Source organism: Canis aureus, chromosome 37, assembly GCF_053574225.1.
Source record: "Canis aureus isolate CA01 chromosome 37, VMU_Caureus_v.1.0, whole genome shotgun sequence".
NCBI classification, from domain to species: Eukaryota; Metazoa; Chordata; class Mammalia; order Carnivora; family Canidae; genus Canis; species Canis aureus.
Window position 1 is genome coordinate 6,100,278 of NC_135647.1, and position 19,495 is coordinate 6,119,772.

Below are 19,495 nucleotides of genomic sequence, written 5' to 3' on the forward strand. Positions count from 1 at the left end.
CAATCTTCTTTCTGGTCTTCCTCTTTGCATTCTAGACCATTTGGTGGCCTGCTACCCTATGAATCCTGTTAAACCATCACATTTGTGATGTCCAGAACCCCTGTCTAGAGGGTCTGGACCACCCTGTCCCCAAAACTGAGGACAGTACTTACTTGATCACATTCATAGGTACCAGTAAAGATGCCCTGTTATCTGACTGTAAACTATTTTTTAAAGATTTTATTTATTTATTCATGAAGGGAGAGAGAGAGAGAGAGAGAGGGAGAGAGGCAGGCAGAGATACAGAAAGAGGGAGAAGCAGGCTCCTTGCAGGGAGCCCAATGTGGGACTCGATCTCCAGACCCGGGATCACACCCTGAGCCAAAGGCAGATGCTCAACTGCGGAGCCACCCCGGCATCCCTGACTGTACACTATTTATACAGATTAATCTATTCCTGAGCATTGGAATACACCATCCATTGAATCAGAAAAAAAAAAAAAAAACATTACTGATTTGGGCTTCCTGTTGTTAATAACAAGGCATAAAACGCTGTGAGGGAAACAAAGACACTTGGGGCACTGTCCCCGCCCTCCGTGAAGGTCTCTATGGAACCAATGGCACGTGCTCTATTGGCACTAGCCATGTACTATCCTAAGCTGCTAGCTCTCTCTTCAACTTGTATTTCTCATAAAAAAATAAAATAGGGTGGTTTGGGGATCCCTGGGTGGCTCAGCGGTTTAGCACCTGCCTTCAGCCCAGGGCGTGATTCTGGAGTCTTGGGATTGAGTCCCACATCGGGCTCCCTGCCGGGAGACTGCTTCTCCCTCTGCCTCTGTGTCTGTCTGTCTCTCTCTCTCTGTGTCTCTCATGAATAAATGAATAAAAAACCGTTAAAAAATAATAAAATAAAATAGGTGTTAGGTCTACCTGCTAAATGAGCATCAGATAAGTAGTGCCAGAGAAGGACTGAGAAGGGAAGCATGACTTCTACCTAAAAACCGAGAAAGATCCCCAGGGAATCCTGAGATTTACAGTGAGCTAGGAGATGTCTGGCCAGGGGAAGGGGTAAGGTTTGAGTCATAACCAAAACAGCAATGACAACATGGATAACGCAAGCACTTATTATGAACAATTTATGTACATGAGCCCACTTAATCTTAATGATCCTAGGAGGGAAGCATTGTTCTTTTCAATGCTATAGAACAGAAACACCAAAGAGGGAGTAAGAAGTTGTCCAAGACTAAATGACGAGTGAGTGGACATTCTGGTCCGTGACATACTTTCTTAACCACCTTGCTGGACTGTCTCAGAGCTGGACACACCGTGGAGATAAAGGGGGCCAACAGTGTGAGAAGACATAACTAAGCCTCAGGGTATGTGCAAAGATCAATTTGGTTCAAGTCATACTGTGCTGAGAACCAGCCAAGGGAACATCCAAATTGCATGATATGGAGTCTGGTAGTCACAGCTAAGATCAATAGGGGAGGAGGGACCTTGTGTAGAAGGAGAATAAAAAAGAGGCTCCCACAATAGTCTCACCGTAAGGGGATGGTGCCTGAACTCTGGCAGTAGCAAAGGAAAAATCAAGATGGATTCATGGAGAATGAGGAGAAGGATGGTCACAGAGCTGTACTTTTTTAAAGCCTGGATAAATAAAGCAAGCAGTTCCCTGTGCTTAGGAGTCATGTCATTAATCTCTGTTTCCCCAATAGCTAGCTCAATGCTTGATGTATTTTTAAAAAATGATGAATGAGTGAAGGAAAGTCATGGAGGTAGAAATGGGAAAATGAGAAGCAATGCTTCATATAAGGAAAAATTCTACAGAGAACTTAGAGTTTCATAGGACATTCAAGGCGAAAGGTCCATCATGAAATTATATACAGAGAAGTGGACTTTTCTCTTTCCATCTTTGGCCCAGATTTTTGATGATGGACTCTCCCATCGCATGCCTCAGATATACTTTTCCAGCCTCCTTAGATGAGGCAGTGTTTGCTCCCTCCCCCTCTGGCCACCCCAGTTGTTACCCACTGGCTGTAGACCTACCTCATCTAGTCTAGCCCCTAATCCAGACGCTGCACTCACCAAGGCAAGGAAGTATGTATTAAGAGGTTTTACCGTTCTTTCATTTTTTTATATATATAGCAAAGGGAAAAAACAAAACAAAGGGAAGTTTATCAGCTTTCTTATACAATCTTAGCTAACCAGAATACTAAATTAATGAATGCACCTCATTTCTTAGGCGGTTAATGGAGGTTAATATGACATACTGCCTCTGGCTCTGGAAGTAAAAAAGGGTGTTATTGCCTCATATTATAGCTGGGGAAAAAAAGTGCTAATAATCTTTCTCATCAGCAATAAAGAATTGGGCTTTTAATACCCAGATATATTTTAGTAAAAGGCTAGTATATCATCTCTAAGTGGAGTTCAAGAGCAATGTTAGATATAACTAGGACATTTCAAGAGCCTGCTTACACTAGAGACAAAAAAAAGAAAAAGAAAAAGAAATACACCCAAAGCCTAATTTATTCTTGAAGAAAAAAAAAAAGGAAAGAGAGGTGAATTAGAAAAAAAAAGTGAATTTATGTTGGACTTATGGATTTATGTTTTTATTTCTTCTGCTTCAGATCAGTTCTAGGAATTAATCTTTAAATATTAAAAAAATGATGGATCTTGCAAATAAGTGATTTCAAGTAAATGGGGAATATGTGACAAGGTCATTGTTTTATTCAGTGACACGCACATGTGTTATGTGGACTGCTAACGTAAGATGATGTGTAAAATACAAGAAGGGTGTAAAATGAATGAGACACTGTCTAGGCTCTTCAAGAGTTTACAATACCCTTACTCTGAAAGCCACTATCCATTTTTTGATAAAGGGGACCTATTATTGCTTTGGAAGACAGTAAGGACTAGCAGAGGTTAGCCAAAACAAAAAACAAGAATATCCAACACATACGCCTTTTTGAGAGGAAATCAGCCCAACCAGGCTACTCTGAGGTCTTATCATTAAAAAATAAAAGATTAAAAAAGAAAAACAACGTAGCTTGGATGATATGAATATTCAAATGGTGGTACTCATAAGTTCCAGAAGTGAATAAGAATGTTATGCTTTAGCTTTGCCATCCTGGGAAATGATGGTGCTGATGAGAGAGAGAGAGAGAGAGGACGGGTCTACAGGCTTATTTAGTAGGTTGCTAGAGGGCGGGAAATAGCATGCCATGTTTTCTAACTTCTCCAAAATGGATACAGAATTAAGATGAGCTCTGCAACAAAGCAGACTGACAAAGTGACTAATTGCTGGCTGCTGGCAGAGAACTGATTTCCCCTCTTTCTGTTACCCAGTATCATTACCCTGCTCCCTTACACGGGGGCCAAGTGGCAATTTTAAGGTGGAAGGACTGTGTTTGTTCACCTGTGAGTGGTTTGACCTTAGACTTTACAGAGCACTGTCAGGAAGTCAGTTTTTCCATGCTCTTTACAGTAAACAAAGACAGTGTGGCTGGGCTCCAAATGTTACAGAAGGTCAGAGACCAAACTGCCTCAAAGACAAAGACCGCTTCCAGAAATTGAAACACAAAATAGATGTAAGCACCACCAACATTCCAAACTGCGATCCTGTCTGTTCTCAGTGTTTGGTTCAAACAATGTGACACGAATCCAGCATCAGTGCAGAAGAGAAATAGAATCATAAACCCCAGGTGCTGGAAAGCACCATAAAGGTCATCTGGTCCAACTGCAAATCTGAACTGTGAATGCTGCCCTTTAAAATATCTCCACTACGCAACTATCCGGGCTCCCAGAGAGGGCCTCCAGTGGCTGAAAATGCGGTGTCCTGGAAGGGAGACAGGCCATCCCATCTTTGGAATGCCATAGCCTGATTATTTAAAAGCCCCGAGCTAAAACGTCTGATTCCACGTTGGGGGAAACTTTGCTGTACCTTCTGTTTCCTGGTTGTCAACTGAGAAGCTTGGGAGCTCAAGTTTTGAATGTTCTCCATCTAAAGGTCCTTCAAATACTAGAGGGAATCGACCACGTAGGTTTTCGTGCTCTCCAAGGAATATTTGCAGTTTCTTTTGCCACTATTGTGTGACTTCTACTCCATTCAACATCTCCTCAGCCAATGAATTCATTCTACTTTACTGATAGTTCTTTGAATGAAGTGTCCCATGGAACAGAACACAAAGTCCCAGAGTGCAGATATACCATGTAAATGGTACCATCACCATTCTCATTCCAGGAGGCCAGATCTTGATTCGCACAGCTTCACCTGCCTCTGCTTTCTTAGTGGATACATTTCACTGGTGACTCCCTGGGCTCACCTATGCCTTCCTGAACACAGGTTCCACCTAAATCACATTATGGCCATTGCTGGATAGGGACTTTGTGCAATTATTTGACCTTTTATGTTGTTTTGGGTCACCGCATAGAAGATCCCATGGTATGAACAAAACATACAAAGGTAAGGCAAAGTAGTGAACTATCCTTGAAGGAAACAGGAATGTATTTATAAATATAAAAATCTCTTGGGGCTCCTGAGTGGCTCAACGGTTGAGCATCTGCCTTTGGCTCAGGTCATGATCCCAGAGTCCTGGGATCAAGTCCTGTAATGGGCTTTCCATGGGGACCCAGCTTCTCCCTATGCATATGTCTTTGCCTCTCTGTCTCTCATGAATAAAGAAATAAAATCTTCAAAAAAAAATAAAATAAAGATTTCTTCCATCGGAAGATACAACCCCCAGGAAGGCATACATTTCTAGAAGACCATGAGTATAACTGTTCTTTTTCCTCTATTACAATAGCACTGCTTTGAAGGAAATGCCTCCAATTATGTAAAACAGCTTTGTCTAGAAGGGAGAATACTGGCCTGGAAGTCAAAAGCTCTAGGTCGCAGTACCCATTCTGCTGTGGGGTATTCATTTGCTATCTGACCCCGTAGGTAAGGGGCTGTTTTCCAATGCTGGTTTCTTGATGCGAAGTAAGAACCTCAACAATTATGTACCTTGAGCTGCACAGCATTTGAAAAGTTAATGTTTATGTGGGATTTTAATTAAATTTCTAAAATCTGTTCTTGAGTACTACGGCAAAAATAAAATATTAACCCTTTGATAAACTTTCCTACAGACTTTTACATTAAATGGTTTCAACGCAAGCGAACAGCACATGGGCAGATCATAAAGTTCCTTGCGTCCATGGTTGTTTTAAAAGACATGCCAATTAGGTAAATGATGCAAGCCGGACTAGGGGTTGGCAATCTTTACCCTCTGATAAAAATAAAATGGTTTCAAATAGGTGAGCCAATTACTGAGATTCTTGGGGTAAGGCAAGAAATAAATGTCATAATGTGATATCATCACTTTTCTATAATCCAAATGTCTCCTTAAAATGTCTTTAATTAACTATACAGAGGGAACCTTTAGGTCGAGAAGATTCAGTTTCTTTCACATTTTTTAAACTAGAGCTGTGACAACAGAGCTGCTTGATGTCGATCAGCAGTTTTCACAATGGAAACAGGATCCCCATTCTTAGAAGGTAGGGAAGGATGGCAAATCGTTACAAGAGGATACCAGCTCACCTGGAGATCTCACCATGAGGTTCGAAGACATGTGAAAACTTCCTACTATTAACCTCATGGAGCACAACAGTTGATCTTTTCACTAAGTAGGTTATTAGACTATGCAATTTTTCTCTAAGATCAAAGGATTGAAACTAAAAATGAGAAAAATGGGCTTTTCTCAAAATTGGAGCTCAGTAAGGGCCTAGCCTTTCTCTTGCAAGCTCTTTGACTGCTCTGGCGTCAGCCCCAGATCATTGCTAGGGAGTCGGCACAGAGTTCTCAACACACTGGGCTTACATAGCAAGGGCCATGAAGCACAGCCGGGAGTCTGAAGGAGAAGCAGCAGCTATGCGGTAGAGGTATAGCTCCAACACAGGTCACACCGAGGACAGGGACTGATGCTTTCTGATATGTGGTTGCAAAATATCTCTAGGTAGCAAACTGTTACATAATTAAGTGCCTCCTGGTATCTGGTTATGAACAAAAGTTGTAAACATTAGCTTATTGTCACCAATGGAGACTCTAAGATGATATTAGCACAGATGACCACATCTCCATGCAGGCAGTGAGGCAGACTTTTGAAGGAAGCTTTAAGATAATAAAATGGCTATGTTTAGGATGCCAAATGCATATAGATATCTCACTGGATGCAGAAGCAGTGAAGCTTTCACAAGCAATAGGGGAAGCAGGCATATGCCCAAGACCTTCAATGAGACTGAGCAGCTCACTGGAGCACAGCTCCCTGAATGTGATGCTCTTTGCCACAGCTCCTCTGAGGTCAGTGCCATAGTGCTATGGTGTCTGCAGGAATGTAAAACTATGCAAGGGAAGAAAAGAGCGCCAGAATCGGAAAGACAAGAGATGTTTATTTGTTCCTCTACTTGCTTGAATGCATGGTTAATGTAGAATTCGGCCCCTTAGGAAAAAAATTCAATTATGCTTTTGAAAAATATTCTGGGACATGAGCGGCATTCTGTGTGATTTTTTTTTTAAGTGAACTGTGGCTCAATGTTTGACTTTTTCATGAAAATGATTCAGTTTACATTGAACAGTGGTTCTCGACACTCTCCCTCTCAAATATGCACACGTTTTATATGTAGGTATTATGTGTATTATTTTATTAAAATTATAAAGTTACATAATTACACCAGTATCTGAAATTATATAAAGATTGTCAATATAGATCATTTGGTTAAATTTAATGGAGTTGGCTCTCATTTTTGATACCCTAAAAAACAAAGATTTGCTATTAATGAGGATATCCAAAAGAATAATTTTAGCAGAATACAAAGACAATTTGATTTTTTTTCAATTATAAAATAATTTTTTAATGTTGAAGTATTGACACACATGTAGCACTTCTTGGTATGACTACAGTGAGAGAACATATTTATTTATATGCATATACAAAAAAGATGAAGACAATCTTAGTAGTTTGAAGTTACCAAAGCTGAAAAAAAACCCATTTATCAGTAAGATTTACCTGATGCAATAAATGTTGTGAAACTGGGAAAGGAATAATAATATTGAACACTTAATTATTACTTAATAATGCTGTGAGAACTCCACATTTAATCCTCACCAGGAAACTTATGAGTTAGACATGCCCTACCTCCATTTTACAGGGGAGGAACCAGCAGTAACAGAGAGGGTAAGTAACTTGACCAAGGCTACACAGCTAATACATGTGAGCGGTAGGGAAGGGTAGGCTACAAATTCAGGCACTTGGGGTCCAGACCCCATTATTCTGCCTGTATGTCCTCCTTGTCTCTCCCCTCTCCTACCTGACCCCAGACACAGCCAAGTACGAATCCAGGGCAGATCCTGTTCTTGGGTCTGCCTGGCTTTTTGTTTTATTATGAAAACAACATACATCAAAATGCAAGGAAGAAAATAGAACACTTCTTTTTTTTAATAATTTTATTTATTTATTTATGAGAGAGAAAGAGAGAGAGGCAGAGACACAGGCAGAGGTAGAAGCAGGCTCCACGCAGGAAGCCCGACATGGGACTCGATCCCGGATCCCCAGGATCACGACCTGGACTGAAGGCGGTGCTAAACCACTGAGCCACCCAGGCTGCCCTAGAACACTTCTAATGACATGTTTACACTAGTGGGAATTACCTAAATGACATTCTATAGAGTTTTGAAAAGGATTAGAGCAGGGCACAAAAGTTGACAAGTCTGCTCCTACCACACAGTGACTAGAAACACATGTGAAGGTGTAAATCAGTAAGGCTGAGACATGGCTGGCAGCAGTGGAGAGCCAGCTAGAAGGGGCTAGGGAGGTGAGGGAGTGAAACCCAATCAAATCACCAGACTGAGGACGGTGAGCATATATTAAGCATCCATGATAGAATCAGGTATTCTAGAGGAGCTCCAGAAAAATTTCAATCTGATTTTTATGACAGCTCTGCTAGTCTGTTATTTTTCTCATTTTACAGATGAGGAAACTGAACCTCCCCAAAGATTAAGCAACTGCCTTACAATGAAATAGTTAACACCAATTAAGATTCATACCTCACTTTATATGACTCTAAAGCCTGTAGCCCAGATTAGTCATACCTTGATAGGCCATGTTCAAAGCATCATCTAAATGAAAAAAAAAAAAAAGGAGGTCTGAGCAAAGAGGTCACACCCAGAGTATCTGGGTCAGGTGGAATGGCACCTTTGAGAGCACTGGGTTCAGAGGATCAACAGAGCATGGCCACCTGCTCTTTGGTCATGAGCTTCAGCCTTGTGTTTGCCAAACAGAGTTGGAATTAGAGGTGCCTGGGTCATTTCAGAGCCAAACAAAATTAGCTGCTGCAAAGCCCTTTGGGAATTAATCAGTGTAAATAAACACATCACCATATAGTATGAGCTCTGATCAAGTCTGAAAACAAGAGACTCTGGATTATCAGAAATGACCAAGATGTTCATGGGAAGCCAATAAGCAGGGGCAAACTGTAGGATAGAGCCACATCTGTGATGGAGGAGGTACGACGGGCCACAGACAAGATGGTGAATTCTAGATAATAAGAAATGTTCATGGGATGGAAGAACCACCTGTTTTATGTAAAGCTCCAAATAATGAGATCACAGTGGACAGCCACTCAAATAATGCCTTCATAATACAGAGTATTATTGAGAATAACTCAATTCACAGGGAGCTTACGGCGGCCGGCACTAGATGGCCTGTCAGGAAAAACAGAACAATAATTACAGAAAAGAATCATATCCTCAGAAAAACAAAAATTAATCAAACTAAGTTTGTAAAGCCTATCTTACAGACACATTGTCTGGACTCATGCTCTCAAAAATGTTGTGTTTTTTCTTATGCCAATTTATTTAGTTAATTTAATGTTTTGTCCTGTTAACTTCTAAACTGGACATACTCTATGACTCATAAGATCTTAGAACCTTTAAATTTTAACAATTATAAGAAATTCATAATCACAAAGGACAGAATTCTTTTGCCCAAACTTAAACAATAACAGAACGGTTTCTGTGTCTGCTGTAGAAAAATCAACCTATGACAATCACCTTAAAAAAAAAAAATCTGAACTCCAATCAACTGGAGGTAATTCTTGACCAAACACAAATAAAACTGATAATAAGCAAATTTCATTAAGATGGCACTGAGATTAAAATGAAAGACTTTAACATGGATCAAAATTTAAAATTTTTAAAAATTTTAGAATAGTTTTGGATATATTAAAAATGGAAAAGCGAGAACAGAATCCCATATTAGTCCCAAGCTTCCCTATCATTAATTAATTTCCATCGTTTTCGCATAATATTCTTTTTCTGTTCTAGTATCCCAAATAGGACACCTCATTATATTTGTCATGTGTCCTTAGGTGCCTGTGGGTTATGTGCTTCTCAGACTTGCCTCCTTTTTTATGATCTTGAGTATTGCTCAGGTATTACAATAGCCCTTACATTTTGGTTGATCTGGCCCTTTCCTTATGGTCTATTTGGGGTTATGGGTTTTGAAGAGGAAAACCACAGAGGTGAAGTGTCATTGCCATCCTCACCACATTACATTAAGATTACATACCATCGGAGTACCTGGATGGCTCAATGGTTGAGCATCTGCCTTTGGCTCAGGGCATGATCCCAGGATCCTGGGATCCAGTGTCCCATCAGGCTCCCTAGAGGAAGCCTGTTTCTATTCTCTGCCTATGTCTCTGCTCTCTGTGTAGCTCATGAATAAAAACAAATAAATAAATAAAATCTTAATTAAAAAAAAAAAAAGGCTACATACCATCAACATACCCTGAACTGTGGCTATGCACCTTCAACATCTGGCCATGGTAGTGTTTGGCACATTTCTCTATCATCGAGTTACTCACCTCCACAACCTCACCCACTTTCCATACTGTGCTTTTCCAAAGGAAGGAAGTCATTATGCACAGCTCAAACCAAGGAGTGAGGAGTTACTCCCCAGCTTTTTCTGAGTAGAATATCAACATACATTATTTGGATTTCTTCTGCAGGGGATAATTCTCTCTTCTCTCCCACTTACTTATTTATTCAATCATTTTTCATATTAATATAGATTCATGGATACTTATTTTATACCTTGAGTGATAAACCAACACTACCACAAACAAAAAATTTTAGAAAGAGATTTATTCAAGTTCATTTGCAAAAACAGGCTGCCACTTTTTGTCTCCTGGCCAGGGAAAGAGTGTAGGTAGAGTCAACTATTTGGAGGTCATAAACACCATCAAGAATAAGATGCTGAGGATTTGCAGGAAGACATTTCCACTATTCTGTTTACAGAGAAAAAAGGATACACACTTTTTGTCCCAGGGGACATTCTCACTTTATTTCTGATATAGCCGAAATAAAATTCATTACATAGTCAGTGTCTTCAAAGTTAACCATGGCTTGGTTATTGAAATTTGTCAGACAAATGCTGAGTCTACACTTAGAAATAACTTTAGTGATATAAGTATCACACAACTCAATATATTGACTGTATTTATTTCACCATATATTTATAAATGTGAAAAACATTGGCTTTTTAAAAATTGTGTAAAGTATACAAGAAGGTTTAAAAATGTAATGGGAGTTAGAAAAGTATAATAAATATTTTAGATACTTACTACCTATCATTCATTACCACTAAGTAACTTCGGGCCTAAAATGCATGGTGAAACTCCATAATAAAAAATATGCAAAAGCAGTGGAGCAGAAATGCATAGAACAAGTATAGAAGGGAAGGAAATCAAGACAATAAATAGATTTCATTCATTCAACAAACAGTTACAGAGCGCCTGCTATTGGTCAAGAACCATTAAAAAGTAGTGCCCAATGCTGGGTAAAAACAGTTATCAATTTTGGTCTCATATCTTCTGCTGGGAAACAATAATAGCACTATGGAAATGTACCCGAAAGTGTAATGCGGCAGGCCTTGGCTCTCAAACCCTGTACATTTCCCAAATTGTTAGGAGTGGTCCTTGGCCTGACAACTGAAACATGACCTCTGACTCCTTGGAGTAACTTACCAGTTGTGTCGCTGTACACCTGAGGCCATGGGCAATACCAGATAGCTTATATTAACCACAGGGTTTATAGTGAATGAGCACCTATTTTTGTAAAGCTTGAAGTGTTGGAACACACTGAATGAATCTGACCTCTAGGGGAGCTGCAGACTGAGAAGATAAGGTACCGCCTGCCTGTATAATTGACCCCCAGTAAAAACTGCACACCAAAGTCAAGTGAGTTTCACCAGCTGGCAACACATGCCTTATGTTATTGAAAGAACAATAAGTTGCTGACAGAATAAGGAATTGTACATGTCTCCAACTGGGAGAGGACAACTGGAAGCTTCCACCTAGTCTCTCATGGATTCCACCTCTACATCTTTTTCCTTTGTGGATTTTAACCTGTGTCCGTTCACTGTAATAAACCATAACCATGAGTATACCAGCTTTCTTGAGCCTTGTGAGTCTTTAGTGTTTAGGACAAATCCTTGGGCCTAAAGGTGGTCTTAGGAACACTCCAACTTTAAACTATAATAAAAATTGGGGCACATACTCTGAAATAAAATAATATTAATTTATGAAAGCTCATTACATAGTTACCTGAAGTAGAATAGAAGGTCAGAGAAGGCTTTCCCGAAGAAGTGTTGTTTGAGCTGAAAAATTTATTACAAAATGGGGCAAGAGTGGGAAGAGCTTTCTGGCATGGGAAAGTACATGGGCAAAAGTCTCTGGTGGGGGGTGAGCCAAGTATATGTAAGGAGCTGTAAATGGATGGCTGTGAATGGAGCACAAGGAACAGAAAGGATGGGAGAGAGACTCAGGAGATCTCACGGGTTGGGACTGATAGACCATGTAAAGAACATCCCAAGGGAAACAGGAAGCTATGGAAAGGATTGAAGCAAAAAGGAGATCATTGGGGCAGCCTTCTTAAGTTATAATTCTTCCAACAGGGTGGAGAATTTACTGGAGGTAATGAGTAGATGGAGTAAAATCATGGAGACCTCTTTTTATAGTACTCAAGATGACAGATGGTGGTATCTCTACCTGGGATGGTAGCAGTGGAAATACTGAAAAAAGAGAAGCTTTTAACAGAAATTTGGTTGGTCAGACTGAAAGAGATTGGTGATAAATTGGACAAATAAAAGAGAGGTCATGGGAGATGGAATCTAATTTCTGGCTTGTAAACAAAAGATGGTTGACCTCATCAAGGCAGGAAACAGTAGATGATTTTGGATACATTGAGTCTGATGCATCTTTAGAGCTGAAAGTAGAGATATTTATAAACAAATAAATACATAAGTATCTAGAGTACATAAATTTAGGTTTTATTCAAATATTATAATTAAAGCTATGAATTCGAAGGGCATCTACTATTAAGCACTTTATATAAATGAATTAATCTGATCTTTACCACAACTACATGCGGCAGATATTATAATGATCATTATTTAACATGTCATGAAACTGTTAAGACAGTTAAAGCCATTTGCCTAAGTCACACGATTGGGAAATAACCCCAGATACTCCTGCCCCCTGTCATGCTAAGCAACCTCTCATAATAAGCCAAGAAGGGGATGCAATGCATTTTGGAGGCAGTATGGAGTAGAAAAGGAGAGAGATTTTGAGGGTAAAATTATTTTAAAACTAATTAATGGCAGAGGAAGCTGAAAATGTTAATATGAAGAATAGTGGACATGGACTGCCCTAGAAGCTAAGAGGAGTTACTGTACAAAATGAGGACTTCTTACCATGCTCTTAAAAGTCGACTCAGAGGCACCCAGGTGACACAGTCAGATAAGCAGCCAACTCTTAATTTCAGCTCAGGTCATGATCTCAAGATTGAGATTGAGCCCCTGCATCGGACTCTGTACTCGGGGAGGAGTCTGCTGAGGATTCTCCCTTTCATTCTCCTACTGACCCTCCCCCACACTTTCACCTTCTCTCTAAAATAAATAAATCTTAAAAAAAAAAAAAAAGAGTTAAGAAGCCCACCATGGGATTGACAAGAAAAAGTCACTGTAAACTTAGGAACAGCTATTTTGTCAGAAGGATGAAGGCAGAACTACATGAGAGAGGCAGGGGGAGGCAAGGACATGAAGACAGAGCTATGTTTTCTGCTAACTCTGGCCATAAAGAAGAAGAAAAGAAGGCAGACCTGTAGGAGGATACAGACTCAAGAAAGGGTGGGTTGTTGGTATGTAAAACTAGACCAACAGTAAGCTTTGAAGTCAATGGGAAGGATTCAATTGAGAGGGAATAGTTGACTATACATGTGAGAAAAGGGGTACATGGACAGTGTGAGCTTCCTCTGTACTCAGGATGGGTCAGATGCAAAACACATCCATTCACGTACATTCAAGTAGAGTGAGACAGTGAAAGGATACTATACTCTTCACAGAATGTCATAGAATCTAGTAACAGATCCAGGCTCTGCTACTTTGCTTTCATCTTCCTCAAGCTCTCACTACTTCCTTTCCTTACTCAACACATCACATTTTTCTGGCTTCAGATACTCCACATATGCTGCTCTTTTGAGAACATTCTACCCTGTGCCCAATACTGCATCTCTTCACCCAGTTTCTAGCCTGGTATAGGTGGTCAATAAACCATTGTTAAAGGAATGAAGTGTGTTCAAAACACTTTATTGAAACAAACAGCCCTCTGAGGCACAGGACTGGGGATTTTCGTTTCAATGTCATTCTGCTTCCAGGTGCCATTACAGTATTTTCACCAACATAAATTTGAGTTGTCAGTTATGATTCTACTCATAAGTGGGACCTAGAAACAAATTAATAAACAAACAAAAAGCAGAATCAGAACTATAAATATAGAGAACAAACTGATGGCTTGTATTCTCTGGCCAACTCCAGAGAGTTGGGCAAGGTGAGTGAAGGGGGTGGGGGTATAGGTCTTCCGTTATGGAATGAATAAGTCATGGAAATAAAAAGCAGAGCGTAAGGAATGCAGTTAACAATACCTAAGAGTGATGTAACAGGACAGATGGTAGCTATTCTTGTGATGAACATAGCCAAACATATAAAGTTGTCAAATGACTAAATTATAAACTTGAAACTAGTGTAACCCTGTTTACCAACTATACTCAAAGAAAATCATAAATTTTTTTTCATCATATAGAAAGAAGATGCTGAAGTGTTCCAGGCATCCTGACCTTCTATTTTTACTACCTGTTTATTTTTTTTTAAAGCCCTAGGTTTTGAGGGATGGGGCAATGTCTGTTTGTGTTTGTGAGTTTTAAGTAATCTCTATACCCTAACATGGGGTGTGAACTCCCAAAATCAAAAGTCACATGCTTTATTGACTGAAACAGCCAGGGATCTTTAGTTATATTTTTAAATCCAGACTCATATACAACTCTCCCACAAATACAGAAAGGTATACATGTGCCATTTTATCTTATCAAAGAAGTATTTTCAAACACATACATGTGTGTGTATTTAGCATATCAGTGAATTCTATTCTAAGCCACAATGTAGAAAACCAAATTCTAAACAGAATGTCAATCAATTTACAATGGGATGCACAAGTGTCCAATCAACCAGATGTTGTCAATCTGACCGATGCCTATTTTCATCCTAGACAAGGTATACCTACATGTTGGCGAACCCCACATAAAAATGTGAGTGGAAACAAATAATCTGATTAAGAAATGGGCAGAAGAAATGTACAGACATTTCTCCAAAGATGACCTACAAATGACTGACACATGAAAAAATGCTCCACGTCACTGAGCATCAGGGAAATACAAATCAAAACCACAATGAGATACCACCTTACACCAGTCAGAATGGCCAAAATTAACAAGTCAGGAGATAATAGATTTTGGCGAGGATATGGAGAAGAGGGAATGCAAGTTGGTGAAGCCTTTCTGGAAAACAGTATGGAAGTTCCTCAGAAAGTTGAAAATAGAGCCTTCCCTATACCCCAGCAATTTACTAGGTGTTTACCCCAAAGATACAAATGTAGTGATCCAAAGGAGCATCTGCACCCCAATGTTTATAGCAACTATGTCCACAATAGCCAAACTATGGAAATAGTGCAGATGCCCATCAACAGATAAATGGATAAAGATGTGGTGGAATGGAATACTACTCAGCCATCAAAAAAAATGAAGCCTTGCCATTTGCAATGATGTGGATGGAACTAGAGGGCATTATGTTAAGCAGATTAAGTCAGTAAGAGAAAGAAAATTATCGTACGATCTCACTCATATGTGGAATTTAAGAAACAAAACAGGACCATAGTCCCCTATGGGATGGAAAAATAAAACAAGACAAAATCAGAGGAGACAAACCATAAGAGACTCTCAATTATAGGAACAAAACTAAGGGTTGCTGGAGGGGAAGGGGTAGGGGGCGTGGGGTAAATGGGTGATGGACATTAAGGAGGGCATGCGATGTAATAAACACTGGGTGTTACATGCAACTGATGAATCACTAAACTCTACCTCTGAAACTAATAATACACTATATAATAATTGAAATTTAATTAATTTAAATTAATTAATTTTTAAAAAGAAAGAAAGAAAAAGTGTGAGTAGGACCATAAAATAGACCAGAAGCTTCCAGAGGCTTGGGTGGGCATAGAAATTATTCTTGAAGCAGCAGGAACGATTTGGGGGAATGAGAAACTCTTCTACAACTTGATCGTCTTGATGGCTACATGACTGCAGGTGTTATATGATTTCTTAGAAGCTCTTAAGAAGTTTCTTTTAGGGGTGCCTGGGTGGCTCAGTCTGTTAAGCATGTGCCTTTGGCTTAGGTCATGATTGTGGGGTCCTGGGATTGAGCCCTGTATTGGGCTCCCTGCTCAGCATGGAGCCTGCTTCTCACCCTCAACTCAAATTAAAAAAATAAAATCTTAAAACAAAGAATTTCTTTTATTGGTGGGAAATAGTTTTGTGACAACAAAATTATACGGCACAGTTGGTGACTCAGTGAGCTTTGGAACCCTTGTATCTGGGTTCAAATCCCAGCTCTCTAAATGAATTGCTTGGTAATAACCAAATTATTAGAGTGAATTGCTGAATCTACCTAAGTTTTATTTTCCTGCACTGTAAAATGTAGATACTTCAAAATGTAAGAGTAGTTCAAAAGTAATTTTGAAGATTCAGGAGGACAGTGTAAAGTTTTAAACACATACCTGGCACATAATAGATGCTCAAATTAGCAATAGTTTTTCCGGTAATGTTCAAGACTTTTATTTGGGAATTCCTTTCCACCAGACTATGCTTTAATGGGCATCAATAAATTTACCTTTGAGACTTTTCTCTACTTTCTTAGTCACATAAATATAACCTGGTTATATTTATACAGCCTTTCTTAAAACAGGATGCAATACGCTGATTGTTTCTGATTAGCAAATTATAACTGTTTTCCAGTCCTGCCTCTTAGATTTTTCCCAGGGACCACCTTGATTCTTGATTAGAATCTATGTGCTTTTTAATCTCTTGAGTCCTGTATTTATAGAAAATTTTCAGTCAGCACTTACTCATAATAAATCATATCTATTTTGCAGAGACTTATTCAATTTAACTCTTAACAATCTTGTATCTGAGTTGTTAGGGTATACTTTCTCATCATGCCATGTATTAAATACATTATTTAAATATCGTCAAAGAACTAATGTGAGACTAGGCAGTAGCACCTTTGTATTTATAGGAATCAAGATCGAAAAGAAAATACTCTTGCACAGATATTACCTTAGAGCAACGAGCTTCAATCTGCTAGGACTGTCATATTACACCAGAACTTGACAGAGGGAAAAATGGATAACTGATACAGGTGTGTGTGTGTGTGTGTGTGTGTGTGTGTGTGTGTGTGTTTATGTATATCAGGTCGGGTCTGTCCTGGAATGCAGCTACAGGTGGCTGACTCTTCCTATAATCTCATTAACAGCATCAAGAAGGCAGGAAAGGTAAGATATTGAAGGTGATGAGGTATCTGTGAGCAGAAACCTCAGATATTCCCAAATGCCAGAAACAAGAGTCTGAGTTAAATAGAAAGAGTGGTAGTCTGCAACCAGAGCATATGCCTGATTATCTAAGAGAGTAGCAAGAGTGCCTGGATCAATCTGTCTTGTAATAAAGCAATGTTAAAAGAAGTATTCTCATCAGTTGATGCTCACAACTTGTCATATGTGCCAGTAAGCCTTTGGAACAGAGAGGATTTATGATAAAACATACTTGAAATTATTAACATGTGATACTTAATAACCTAGGAGATGCAGAACTTTTATGGACATGGTCAGACATCTTGAGACATCCCTATGCTCAAACATACTCCATGAAACAGTGGTTCAAGCCTTCAAAAATCCTTCCAGGAAAAAAAAGAAAAATCTAGCTTCTGGCCTTAGAGCATTCATAAAGCTGGGTTCCATTCTTCTACAAAAGAAAATACATATGAGGTAGCCAAACCAACATGAATCAGTTTCAGACAGTAAAGAATAGACTCATGACAAGTCTGAGCAGTTGGTGACAAAGTACAAAGACAGAATTTTGGATTTGGATGTTTTATAACTGGACTCATTGCAGGATGAAAAGAAGTATGAGCAAAGATGCCAGAAAGAGAGAGTGGCTGAGATTTAAATTCTGTTTGAACCCAAATATTAAACTATCTGGAAGGGAAAGAAAGTCTTAAGTATTCAGGAAAGGTAACAAAAACCCAGAATGCACACCACGCAATTAATCTACCTACCACAACCAAAGAAATAGCTCCCTTCCTATTTTTTTTTAAGATTTTCTCTATTTATTCGAGAGAGACAGACAGACAGATAGACAGACATAGGCAGAGACATAGGCAGAGGGAGAAGCAGGCTCCATGCAGGGAGCCTGATGTGGGACTCGATCCTGGGACTCCAGGATCACGCCCTGGGCTGAAGGCGGGCGCTAAAGTGCTGAGCCACACGGGGATCCCACTGCTCCCTTACTATTTTAAAAACCTTTAGAATGAGACTCTAACTGGAAAAGATCAGAAAATTAACTTTTTATTCATATTTTCATCTTTCGTTTTTAGAATTTTCATAAAAATCTGGTTAAAAATCTCTATTATTTATTTTTCCTATGTAGATACAGAGAACAAAATAAAACAGAAATCAGAGCTTCGTAGGTCAGAGAATAACAAAATACTAGGACTTTGCCAGTTTCAGGGTATCTAGAAACTATTTACCAGGTAGACTGAAGATAAAGGATTAATAGATTAATATAGATTATGAAGCAGTACAATTTTTTTAGAATAAATTTTTATGACTTTTAATGACTTGCAACACTCTGGGACAGAAAAAGAAATCACGGATAGTCATTTAGCCTCCATGTGATCCAGTTTTCTCATTAGCAAAAAATGTTACTGAGATAGTAATAGGATTAAAAATATATTTCCCCAGGACATATCATATTAAATTACCTAACAAATCTCAGAAAAGAGGGCCAAAAAAATCCATCATTTTTATTAAAGCATGGCACTGTAAAATTCAAGACACAGAGTGATGTCAATCACTTTGATCTGAGGATTGCCAAGGAGGCTAGAACCCAGGAAAGGGGAAAGGAGGAGGTCTTGGCCCGTACAGTATGCAAAATTGCTATAAAGTTTCAAAATTCCAAATTCCCATTGCAAACTTAATGAAGTTACACATCAGCTAAGGCAAAGCTGCTCACTCTACTCAAAATTTACTTTTTTAAAAGGCACATCAGGGATGCCTGGGTGGCTCAGTGGTGGAACCTCTGCCTTTGGCTCAGGGCATGATCCTGGGGTCCCGGGATCGAGTCCCACATCAAGCTCCCAGCAGCGAGCCTGCTTCTCCCTCTGCCTATGTCTCTGCCTCCTCTGTGTGTCTCTCATGAATAAATAAATAAAATCTTTTAAAAATTAAAGAAAAGGCATATCAGAGGAGATGCCTTAGTGGTTCAATGGTTGAGTGTCTCCTTTTGGCTCAGGTCATTATCCTGGGGTCCTGGGATGAGTCCTGCATCAACCTCCCAGCAGGGAGCTGTCTTCTCCTTCTGCCTATGTCTCTGCTTCTTTGTGTGTATCTCGTGAATAAATAAAATCTTTTAAAAAAAAGGCATATCAAAGAAAATATATTTTGTGCTTATATGTGCTTCATTTTGTTTCACAAAATAGATCCAAGTGTCTTGCCTACTGTATAACAGGCATTATAACATGCATTACAATATATATTACATATGATGAACATTTGTGCAGAATGCATCATGCTGCGAAATTCAGAGATAATACCTATTTCAAATCACAAAAATTGGAATCTCTCCCAAAAAGGAATTCAACTGAGAATGATGTGTTTACTTAATCCAGCAATTGAACCAAACATAGTGTCTTTTTATACCTTCATGCCCAGTTGAAGTTGAGAGCTGGCGGTCTGTAGGAAAGTTGGTCTTGAAGCGCTGTGCTGGGCATGGCAGGTGCTCAGATAAGATGACAGGCTTCCAACACCCTGGCATCTCATGTTATTGA

The 19,495-nt window shown here is 39.3% G+C and overlaps 1 protein-coding gene across 6 annotated transcripts in view; it reads right to left on the bottom strand.

Moving 5' to 3' along the window:
* The window catches only part of LOC144306748 (uncharacterized), a 476,591-nt gene that overhangs the window by 76,109 nt on the left and 380,987 nt on the right, over window positions 1–19,495 (bottom strand). For 5 of the 6 annotated variants that reach the window (XM_077886293.1, XM_077886288.1, XM_077886294.1 and 2 more), the window contains one exon: window positions 6,788–19,475. The exons of the other annotated variant lie outside the window; for it this stretch is intronic. In XM_077886293.1, the coding sequence (XP_077742419.1) occupies window positions 19,362–19,475 (114 nt within the window). In that variant the 3' untranslated portion in view covers window positions 6,788–19,361. Of the gene's footprint in view, window positions 1–6,787; window positions 19,476–19,495 lie in introns of those variants that run through there. 6 annotated transcript variants of the gene reach the window in all.